Source organism: Corapipo altera, unplaced genomic scaffold (genome assembly GCF_003945725.1).
Source record: "Corapipo altera isolate COAL_440 unplaced genomic scaffold, ASM394572v1 70, whole genome shotgun sequence".
Lineage (NCBI taxonomy): Eukaryota > Metazoa > Chordata > Aves > Passeriformes > Pipridae > Corapipo > Corapipo altera.
Window position 1 is genome coordinate 316,387 of NW_020884911.1, and position 11,867 is coordinate 328,253.

At 47.6% G+C, this 11,867-nt stretch overlaps 1 protein-coding gene across 6 annotated transcripts in view; it reads left to right on the forward strand.

Annotated features, from left to right (window-relative positions):
- CFAP61 (cilia and flagella associated protein 61) overlaps positions 1-11,867 on the forward strand; it is a 98,392-nt gene that overhangs the window by 75,992 nt on the left and 10,533 nt on the right. For 3 of the 6 annotated variants that reach the window (XM_027654002.1, XM_027654003.1, XM_027653999.1), the window contains one exon: positions 9,131-10,060. In XM_027654002.1, coding sequence (XP_027509803.1) covers positions 9,131-9,635 — 505 coding nt within the window. In that variant the 3' untranslated portion in view covers positions 9,636-10,060. Of the gene's footprint in view, positions 1-9,130; positions 10,061-11,617; positions 11,769-11,867 lie in introns of those variants that run through there. The other 3 variants (XM_027654000.1, XM_027654005.1, XM_027654001.1) reach the window with 2 other exon arrangements.

The window sequence follows — 11,867 nt, forward strand, 5'->3', positions numbered from 1 at the left end:
TCAGTCCCTGGGCTCTGGAGGAGGTGAAGCAGGGCAGTGGACACACAGCGCCCAGGGCTCCACTGGTGCTGCTACCCCAGCCCAGTTTCATGGGGGGAAAGGGAACCATAGCCCCTAGATAGGCCAGATGTGCCCCCAGTCACACTGTGAGTGATGTGTGTGTTCCACCTGCTGCCCTTTCAGACTTTAGGTTCATACATGTCTCAGCCTCACAAGTAGGATCAGGAAAAGCCAGCATGGAATCACCTGTCCCTGGGCTGCACAGTGCACCAACACATGGGCCAGTGTAAGCTTTTGTGGGTCAGACACTCCCACTCTGTTACACTGTGTTCACAACTCATCAAAAGCCTCAAATGCTTTGGAATTGATTTTTTTTTTTTTTCATGGAAAAAATGCTTCCAGCTCTCATAGTTAAACCAGCCAACACTGTATCTCGTGGGTCGAAATAGTTTTAAATTTTCTTTTCCTTTCTCCTCCTTTAGCAGATAGGCACTGTGGACATTTTTAAAGGAGGTCTTGGTGCAGCTCTCAACTGCACAGTTGATATAACTGCTCCTCAGAAGGCCTTAGCTGTGATCCCAGTGGTACAGACATTAATTAATATAGTAACAACAGGTATTGGTCTCTCTCAAAAATAATTGCCTGTGGCTGAGCTTCTGCAGCTGTATTTGGGCCTGATTCTCACAGGTGTCAGGTGTTCCAGCATCATTAAGAGGCACCTCGGGGTAGGCTCAGTTCAGCACTTGGCTAGACCTGGGTTTAAGGGGCCACGCTTTGTTTCTCCCTGTGCAAACAAGAGCTGAGGAAATGGGCTGTGGAGCCAGAAGATGACCACGTGTGGTCAGACAGCTGTCTCTTCCGACTGCCCCACAGTGGGATGCACTGCATCCCTCTGGATGTTTTACAGGATGCCAAGGTCTGCTGGGCAGGTTGCAGGGCCTTGGACAGGCAGTATTTACTGACCAGAAAAGTCTCATCTTCATGTGTCCTTGGGCTACAAGAAAAAGGCCCCATTGTCATAGTGATGGTCTCCCTTCCATGTGCCTCGTGCCAGGCAGTGGGTGTTCTCCCTCCACCTGGGCCTGCAGCCAGTATGGTCCTGAGCACAGAGGCCTTACAGTGCAGTTATGCCATGCCAGGGCAGGAAAAGCCATAGGAACCAAAGGCACAGTATCCAAAACCTGAGGATTTTTGTATACAAACCTTTTGTCACCTGTGAGATGAGCAGCATTACCCCCCAGATTTGGAATCCACTTCAGGAAGGAGTTTCTGTAATTTTTATTTATTTCCCATCAACCTGTATCTCAAAAAGGCTGAACTGGAATTTGAGGCCCCAAGAACAAGGCTGTTTCTCACAGGGAAGAGTTCTCCTGAAGGAAAAAGAAAGCAAATTCCAGTAGTTTAATCTGAAGTATAGCACTTTGTATGCCATGATCCTTCCCTCCCTCACTGACTGGAAAGCCTTTGGATTATTTCCATTGCCCTAGCAGCAGATAAAAGAGGGGTGAGGAGAGAGGTCTGAAACATTTTTTTTCTTTTTAAGCTTACAGATTTGTTACTGGTCATTCAGTCCTCCACACTGCTCCTCAGAGGAGGAGGTAACCAGCCAGTGACCCCCTTTGTGTTCTCCCGAGGCAAAGGCAGCTGCAAGGCAGTTGCCAAGTTATGGAACGTGTCCACAGAGCGGTGGAATCTCCCTCTGCTGCATCTTAAGTACAAAACAGATAATTAGAGGGGTCTCATGATACTTGGCAACCAAATGGATGCTCACTGGCATCATGCCTTTAATATGAGGTAGAAGTGGTTCATGTAGGCTTCATGTGGCATTAACAAAAAGCAAATCTTACATAATGCATAAAAATCTGACCACTAGTTTCTAAAATACTTAAGGAGCTTATTTCACAAATGAGGTGTGAGTGGTTTTTACTTAGGAGTTTGTAATGCTGTATTAATGAGCTTGTTATCAGCTATGACCTACAGAAGATGATGGTTGCATCTCAGCCATGTGGCAGTGACAGTGATGCTGAGGTGAGGGACCACCCAGCACAGGGCAGTGAGGGTGGCACAGGAGGGAAGGTGTGAAGAAGGGTCCTGTCAGAGGTGCCATGGTGGTGCCAGTCACTTTCTGAAAGGTGCCCTCTGAAAGGCTGTGTTGCTCAGCCCTCCCCTTCTCCTGTTTCCTGCCATACCTGTGCATGGAGCCTGCTCTCTGGGTGATGCTGGTCAGCAGCATCCTGCTGGTATTTAACCCTGGGTGAGCAGCTGCTGGACTGAGAGTGCTGAGCGACCCAGGTGGTGTGAGCAACACCTGGAACAGGGTTCTGAGGGCTCTGCTTGTTCTGCTTGTCCTGTGTGTAGGTTTAGTTCTTAGGAGATATGTGCTTTTAGTCACCTGCACTTACCTCCCTTTGCATCCTGGGGCCTGGATAACAGCACTGGATGTTTCCTTGGCTGCTCTCCTCAAACCCTGACTCTTATTCTTGTGTTGTGTTTTGCATATTGGCTGTACAAGCTAAATGCTCAAAAACATTTTGAGCTTCATGAACAGCATTCACTTATTTTGAAGTAACCATTTAGCTTTTTCCACTGAAGTTCAATTCTCACATCCTGATGCTGTTTACATTAGGCTGAAGGTGATTTATTAAGCAGTGTCATTCAATGAGACTGTAAGCAGAAACTCCACACTGGACTGACTGTTTATTGCCCCAATGCTAATAAATCTCACAATATAACAAATAAATCAAGAAAAAGAACATAATTCGATGTTTTTGGCATTATTGTTAAAAGGACTAGGTAAAGAGATAAATCTGTTACTTATAGGCTGGATAATCAGTGATTATTTAAACATGAAGTGCATGCTGCATAGAAAAGCTGGTTTTAACCCAGACTTTCCAAAATGAGGAGTGCTTGTTCATTAAGAGAAACATTAGAATGCCCTGCTGCTGTCTGGAGTCTGCTGGATCCCACACCATTAGCACACTGGGATTACATTTAGGGCATTCCACCTTAGGCTTCTGTTCATGGTGCAGATGGTGAGATGTTTTTTCTGCAGGGATGAAAAAGACTGGAAAGGAACTGTGGCAGGTAGTGAGCATGGCTGAGAGAGACTAGTGCTGCTCTGTACACTCTGCAGCCTAATTAGAGGGGAATGCATGTGCTTTTTAGGAAGAGAGAGACAGGACTGGAAAGAAGAACACGTGAAGGGATATCAAAGCACTGCCGGCTTTCTCGCTCCCGAATTAACCACTAACCCCACGGTGCCCTGGTACAGCTGTACTCACAGACCCAATCAATACCAATGGCTGCAGACAGATATTAATGGAGTTCTAAAGGAGCAGCTAACTTGCTGATGAAAGGCCATGTTACTAAGAAACCCCACGGCCAAATTAGTAAGTGAAAGCTCATCAGCTGAACACTACCATGTTAATTTGCAGTCAAACCTTGCTGATTCATCCTAGCAATTATGCAAACCATTATGAATGATTAAACTCTGAATCCATAAACAGTTGCAGAAAAGCAATCATACTGCTGCACACAGCCTATCTGATGATTCTGTATGTCAGGTTTAATTTCCTTTTAATTGTTTTCCATAATGCATTACACGTGGAATAGTACTATGTGAGAGTGCAGTAAGCCTGATGTCAGGGTCAGTCACAAAGTGCTCAGGGAGAGTGCAGACAGCAATGATTCTGTGTCAGCTTTAAAGAGCACAGAGTTTAGAAAGTTTAAAGAGCAGTTCAATGGGAATCACCTACACCATAACTGCTATGATCTGGTGAATAATCTAAACTTTACCAAAGGCCGGTGCTGAAATAACGGAGAGTCTCTCCTGACGACACTTAGAACAGGAAAGGGCTGCAGCATCTCAGTGCCAGGATCTGCCTCTGGGTGCTCTAATGTAACATTCCCAGGATATTAAAAAGGCAGCAAACAGCACTGGTTTATCAGTCGGGATGGATCACCAGCGCTGGCGAAGGGAAGGTGCTGGCAAGTGATGCACAGTGTCACCCCCTGACATCAGCAGGTCCCTTCAGCAGCCCCAGGGAGCTCAGGGTCTGTGCCAGGGGAGCAGGATCGTCCTCAGCAAGGTCTGCATTCTGTGGCCATTTTTGTGGAGCAAGAATTGCGAGAGCAGTTGCCCTGCACTCTGGTTTGCTATTGCAGCTCCAGAAAAGAGGGGGTTGTGATTCACAGCTTCTAACCCAATCATCTTCCAAAGAGAAGACACTGTGGGTTCTGTGCCAAGTGGTAAAGAAGCACAGGCTTGGTTTCCAGGATTTCCTTTGAGCCTGTGAATTCCTGAGCAGATTTACTTTGTGAAACTGCCCAGTGGAGTCAGTCACAGATCTGTTGTCCATAAGGCTGTTTAACAGGAGTGAGTAAAGCACCTGGGCAAACAAGTGTTCAGGGAACAGAACTGCAGAGCAAAGAGCTGAAGGTCCTTCTTGCTACAACCAGGGCTGTTGGTTCAACACTTGCTTGGCTGTTCAGCAGTTGTAGGCAAACATTAGGAAGTTGCAGGCCAGAGGCCATGTTATGCCCTTTGTGCTGAAGAACAATACTCTCAGGTGGTGCTCTAGGGATTTTACACAAACTGGTCCTGCTTTTTACCTGTGTAAACCTACGTAAAGCTGTCTTTCAAAATTATTGGTCAGATGATATTGGCAGGAAATGCTCAATGGTTTTATTTATATTTTCCTTAAACTAACACTTGATGATTCCTGGTCTGGCTATCCAAAACATATCTGGAAATATTCTGTACCTTTTACTGGAATCACCGTATCTTTGTAATTAAGAGTCTCAAAAACATCCATATGTTGTCTCCAAAACAATGCATCTTAGGTGCTTGTGTTGGAGAAAAGACTTTTGCTGATCTGCAAGCTGTGGTCGGGAAGTATTGTCAATATGACCTGGAAATTAAAATTGTGCTGCATCCCATCCCTCTACTTCCTGGGAAGTGGAATTCCCTGCTCCGTGTAGGCACTCCTGGCATAATTGTGTTCCACTTGAGCCTGTGTCAGGTGAACAGCTTCCATTTCCTCTGTGCTTGTCCTCCTGGGTTGGTTCCTGGGGTCTGTGTAGCAGCAGCTTCTCTGCCTGACTGGGCCCTGCACCGGGGAGCTTTTTCCATAATATGGACTGCTTCCATAATCCACCAAAGCCATTCAAGAGTAAGGGATCCAAATGTGCTAGGGAATAACTTTGTGTGTCCTGAGGTCTGAGGGTTTGAGAATGGACACTATGTTCCAGATGTAACTGGTTCAGCCTGGAGAACTCTGCATTTTGTGCGTTACATTTTCTCACAAAAAAAGAAATTTAAACCCAAAAAAATGGGACATCTAGCTTGAAAATTCCCCATGTTGTACAAAGTGTTGGAAGCTCCAGAGAGGAAAGGAGACTCTCCACTCCTTACAGATTAACAGGAGCTTAAATTGATCAATGACTCTGCTTATATTGGCTACTAAAAAGGCCTGTGTGCTGAGGGCACTGCAGTGACCAGAGAGACACTGGGCTTAAGGGTGTGGAGGGCAGGGCACTGGTGCCTCGTGGCCAGCTTTGGGAGGAAACAAATGGGATTTCAAGAGATCTGCATTAAGGATTGTTTAGAGACATTTAATGAGGGTTGCAAACAGATCCATCCCACTTCATGGGCTGTCCGAGTCTCTGAACTTGCCCTGAGTGTATGTGTTGGAAGAGTGGGGGTAGCAGAGATGTGAGGAGTTGAATTTGGGTTTGTTGTTTCCATAAAAGCTCTGGGTAGCAGAAGAACAGCCAGAGGCACAGCATCCTCCACAGCTGTAATCATGGCCACACCAGTCTGCAGAGGGATTTTTCAAAGGCACCATCAGGAGGTGCCACCTGCCCTTTGAGTCTTGGAAAATGCCACCTCATCTTGGTCTCACTGCAGGGAGAAGCAGCAGTGTGTGCCCGTGCTCAGGGGTCAGTGTCATTCCAGAGCTGAGCAGCTCTCTCACAGAACTGGTCCTCTTCCTCTGCCAGGCCTTCCCTGTCACAGGGTTGTAAATTATTTTAAAATAACTGCAATTACTGATCTTCTTTTTGTACTTTTGTGCTTTTTGTTTTGTTCCTGTACAAACCAAGTGTGTTATTCTGGAGGTTTTCCCTTCAGTTTTTGAGACTTTCTGGCTTTGTACCTTGCTGCTGGTGGTATATCCTGTGGCAGCAAACCTGGCAGTCAGTGGGGCGGTGTCAGGTCCTCGCTGCCAGGACGAAGAACCAGCTTCCACAGGAGTGGCTTCTTCTCCAAATGTGCTGTGTTCCTGCAAATGACAGGGAGAGTAACTATAGGCAGCTCTTGGATGGACAGCCACATGCACACACACTCCAGTTTTGCTTGCCAGCAGTGCCCAGATCTGTCCACTTTATTTATATCCTTTGCAAGGGGAAGGATTCTGTGCCTTTTTTACAGGACACCACAGAATATTTCCTTCCTCCTTGCCTCTCATCTAATGTAGGCTACACCTCACCAGTGAGGCAGACCAGACTTTAAATATTGTTTGTCAATGAGAGGCAAGACCAGCTCCTTAGCAACGAGAAGGATGTCGCTCATTGTCTTCTGGAGGAACCAGTTCCATCCCTCTCTGTCAGAGATGCCTCCCTGCCATCGCTGGCAAGGCTTCCAGCAGGGCTCCCTGCTCAGAGGGCACCAAGTTTGCACACCCGTTATGCCCCTGGCACCATTGTCATCTTGTACACGTTTAGCCTGATCGCTCTGGCAGGTTATGAAAGACTGAAGGGTGCAAACACATGTGGCAGATGCCGTTCTCATGCAGCGGAGGAGCCTCTGAGCCCCTGTTGGGAGCCTGCCAGCTCCATCTCGCACACTGAAGAGCATTATACTTCAGAGCCTTCCCCAGCTCGCCCTGAGGGACTGCTGCTGAAGTGGTAATAAAATTCAGAATGAAAGTCAACTTGTTGGTTTGGATTCAAATGGGTGTTTTCATTATTAAACTTCCTTTTAGCAGCCATATGTGGAGCTGCTCTCTCAAAAACACCATGTGCCCCCTGAGAAAGGTGAATCAAACAGAAAAGATAAATAGATGAAAGCACAAACCCGGCAAAGAAAGCAAATTGTTTCTGTGAGGTGAATCTCCAGATTGCTCTGGGAGGGTACAGTTCTTCAGGTTAAGGGAAATGAAGGGAGCTGGGAGTAAATGTTGGGTACTGGGAGCTCCTTCTGGCAGCCTGTCTAGAAAACATGGACAAGGCATTCTCTGTTCCCTAAAAAAGGGCATTTTATTTGCATTAAATATTCCAAACTGAGCAATGAATTTCAGGTTTTGAGCTCCAAATCTGTGAATATTGACAGGAACAGTTAAACTCATGATTATGAATGGAACTGGTAATGGTAGCAGGAATACATAGCACCCCTGAAACATTAATAAAAAACATTTAATGCAACACCTCAGTGAGACAGGTGAGCACCTTAACTGAGGTAAGGCAGTTGGAAGATATGCCTCAGTTGAAAGAGGAAATCACCTCCTCAGAGTTACAATTAAAATTAAGATGCCAGCTTGAAGACAAAACATTTGGCTAGTGGAACATGGCTTTTAGCAGGGCATATCAGTAAAAATAGAGTGTCTTTAATTACCTTAATGTATTCTTGTATAATACTCCCCTTTCTCTTTGCTATCTGATATCAACAGTGAGTTAAAGGTTTGTGTTGGGTGGGGGTTTTCTTCTGAAATTAAAGGGGTTTTAAATATTTGAGGGATATTGTGTTCTTGTCTATGTCTCTGAACACATTTCAGGTGTGCAGTTACTGAAATAAAGATCTGTAAAGCTGAGCTCATCCTTTCTAACCTGCATATCCGAATGAGCCAGCACCTGAGTGGTGGTAACTCCTGGGCTGGGCAGCACTTGTGTTTGGAATAGTGTCTATAAATATTTATAGTGTGAAAATGCCTATGGGAGAGAGCCCTGCTGTGCTGGAGGCCGTGCAGATTCTGAGGGGCAGCCCCAGCTGGGGTGCAGGGACAGAGAGGGGCCGGGCACGTGAGAACCCAGCCAAGCTGTGCCAGACACACAGAGCCTTGTTCATGGCACAGGAGAGCTGAGGTGTAGTTCAGAGCAGGAGGGGAAAATCCTGCCCTTGGATGGGGAGGAAATAAAATCCACAGAGAGGGAACTGCACATTAGTTCTCTGTAGATAGAATTACTGAACTCGTGTAGCACCATTTAAGTTGCCTTATCCAGATGTTCTTTTAGAGACCACACAGCTGGACCAGATGAGAGCATTTGTGTGCTCCTGGGGCAGTGCCAGGGTCCTGCTGCCATTCCAAAGGCACAAGTGTCGGGCACAGGCTTGCAAATGTCCTCTCCCAACTTCCTGGGTGACCCTGGTGGCATCTGTTCAGTCATTACAGGGATGAGCGTGGGGCACCTCCTGACTGCAGCGAGCATTAGCAAGAATTACACTCGAGTAAAAATTATCTTTCGTTATAAAGGGAAATAAATCACAGCTTTGTAATCTGGCTGCTTCTGGTTATATTTACAGCCATGCGGTTCTGCATGGAGCCATGTCCTCTGCATCCTTTTCCTCCTTTTTCATGGAAGAATGCTCTCATGACTGCTGTCACTGAAAGAAAAAGTTACAAGAGCTTCCTCCTAGAATCCGTTCAATTTAGCTTCATCACAGTAGCGCAAAGAACATATTGCAGCGCTGTGGTGGCCTGTTTTTCTGGCTTTTATTAATCCAGAAACCTTAATGATGAACAACATTTGTGTCATTGTCTACACAAATTTAATTTGTTTATGCAGCAGTTCAGTTAATCCTGCAATCTGCTTTTCTCAAATGAGGACAGATAATGGAGACACCGTTCTTTACAGGTCTTCAGGCTTTTAAATTCTGATAAAATCAGGATTCTTCACTGGGTCTTGCCACAGCTCTGAATTAAGCCACTTTAAATGTAATTACTGAAGCTGGCTGTACATCAGGAACATCCATTAAAAGAATTGATTGACCATGCTGTTACAGGAGGCGTTTTATGAACAAACGATCATGATGGGTCCAGAACTGTAATTTATAAAGGCAAAAAAGCAGGTAAATACTTTATTAGTGGTTAATGAGAGGTTCACAAGATAACTAAATTTCTTCTTTTTTCCCCAGCTACTTCAGGGAACCTTGGTCCATGGCCATCTATCACGATCAGTTTATTGATCTCCAGAAGGAGCTGCGCCAAATCCTGATGTCGGAACAGGTAAGAAAAACGACCGCCGAGTGCATTTTATTATTTAGGCAATTTGTTAGTGTTGTTCACTTCGGTTTCTTCTCCCATCTTTCTCCTGGAGCTTTATGTTTCTGTTTAGCTCTCTCCTCTGGGAAGCCTGAGCAGACCGTGTACCTCACGGAGGGGGGTCACCAAGTACAGCACGTGGTTCAGTTCTGTTGTTTGGGCATATTCTCAAATCTGCCAGTAGAACTTGAAGTTGCTTTGTTTTCCTTCACAGCATTTTTGCATTATACCTGCAATTTAGTACAACTACACAGCAGAATGTGGAGGCTGGCTTGTCTAGCTATCCCCTTGGGTTTAGTAGTGTTCCCTAACAGGAGCTCACCACAGCCCATCCTACACCCGCCTCAGTTGAGCCCATGGGTAGGTTTTTCGTTGTAACCCAGAGTGAAAGCAACTGGCTTTTTCAGTGGTGTGTGGATGTCCTGAATACGGGTGCAATTGAAACGTTTGCTAATGCTGTTCATAGCTTTGGCATTAGCACCATAGACAGAGGCACAAAGCCTCAGCAGCAACCTGTAACTTTGCCTGCCCAAACTGCAAAGCCACTGCACTCTGTGGCTGTTAATGGCAGGTGTCCAGCAGCCCCCGGAGCTGCCTCCCCCACCCCCTGAGGAACTTTCTGGCTGATCCCAAACAGAATTTGAGTTCTGATCTCTATGCCTCCACCTCACTACCTGGGACCAGCCTACCCTCCCCCTGCTGCCTTTGCCTTTGTTTAACCCTGCACGGTTCTGGGCGGCAGCCGTGGGGTTTAAGTATTTCTGCACAATTTTTAACTGTGCAGAAAAGGAACAGAACCGAGTGTTGATGGAGGCAGAGTGGCAGGAGGGAAGGCAGGTTGTGGGGCCCGTGGCTCACCCAAACTGCTGTGCCCGTGCTGCCGTGTCCCAGCTGCAGCCACACGCACGGCTCTGCCTCCTCCCACAACGGCTCCAGGCAATTTGCTTCCTGTTGGCCTGACCCAGAAAGTGCCTTCGTGCGGTTTAATTTAGATTCTCTTGAAAGACATCTATAAAAGAAAACAAAATGAGGTTCTGTGCAGAATGAGGGGCCTGATGTGGTTTTTTTTGCCATCATTCAGTTGCATTTCACATGCTCTAAGTGTGAACAACTTCAGAGAGAGGGGAATTGGTGCCCTACAAATTAAGGATTCACTTGCCTTACCGTGTCCTTGTGGTAGCAGTCCTGACACACACAGTCCCCCCGCACAGACTGGAAGCAGTTCTGTGAGTCAGGATTGCTCACATGGATGTAAGGTGATGGTATCTGCATCTGAATGCAAATTAGGGGGGTTGGATTTTTATTTGGATTTTTTTTATGGTAATTTTAACTGTATTTACTAGATATCACATATATGTGTTTTCACTGGGTGTTCCTTCTGGGCACGTTGCCAGATACAGATTAGGTACTCTGTGCTTATGGAATCTCTCTTAAATGCCTTAGGACTGTATTTCTATATGGAGTAAGAGACTGTCTTTGCTTCCTGTTGCTCATATTCCAGCTCACTTTAGAATGCAGAAAAATTACTGATGAAATGTAAAAATGAAAGAAAAACACCCCTTTGAAAGAGATGTTTAAGAACTGTGAACTTAAGTGCACAGGACTCAAGACATTTCTGGTTACAGTTTCCAGAGAAACTGGAAATCAGTGTCATGCAATAGGGGTAACATTTACAGAAACGTTTGCCGGTAGAAGCAATAACTGCATGGAAAAGCCAGTTGCGGCGGGGCCGGGGACTGTGCGTTCAGCCTGTGTAGACACCGTCACCAAGGCTGCCCTCGCTGCGCGGGCTCTCGCGGGGCCTCTGGCGCAGGGCGTGTTTACCCCTCGGGGATCACAGCCATGTGTTTGTGCCGCCGTGCGCGGCTCCGGCGATGCAAACAGGCAGATGGCAGGGCCGGGGTCTGCACCTCCATCAGCTGTCGGATGCTGCCGCACGCCGAGGGCACACGTGCCGAGCCAGACCTTCCGGAACAGGCGCTTGTCCTCAGTCAGGAATAACGTCCAGCTTCTCCGGCCGCAGCTGGGGCTGCAGACTGGGTTAAAAGCCACAGTAAATTGGGCACGGGGTAGGGAATTCCTTTGGCTAAACCCCTCGGACAGTCTATGGGGCAGCCGGGGGCTCCGCGCAGGTTTCGGTTCCACACAACCCTTACATCTGCATCTCGTGTCACTTGGGAGGGAGGGATGAACAAACAGCCGAGCACCACCGGCCCCAGGGTGCGCTCGGTGCCACCAGTGCGAGCCCCACTCCGTGCTCACTGCCCACTGCGTCCCGGCCCCGACACGTTTTTGGTTCCTGCCGCATCACCGGTGCGTGCCCCGAGTCCGGTTCGGCCTCTGACGGCTCTGTGTTGCAGGTGCCCGGGCAGCTCCCCGCCGCCGAGCACAGCCCCGGCCCGCCCGCCCTGCTGGAGCCCATCCTGCGCTTCCTGCGCCGCCACCGCGCCCACCTGCCCATGTACGCCCCGACCGACACCTACGGACCCCTGAGGACCCGGCCCGCGGCAGGTGAGAGACGGCGGGGGAACGGGGGTCGGTGTGCAGCCCCAGTGGTGATGGGGATCTCGGTGTGCAGCCCCAGTAGTGACGGGGCTCTCGGTGTGTAGC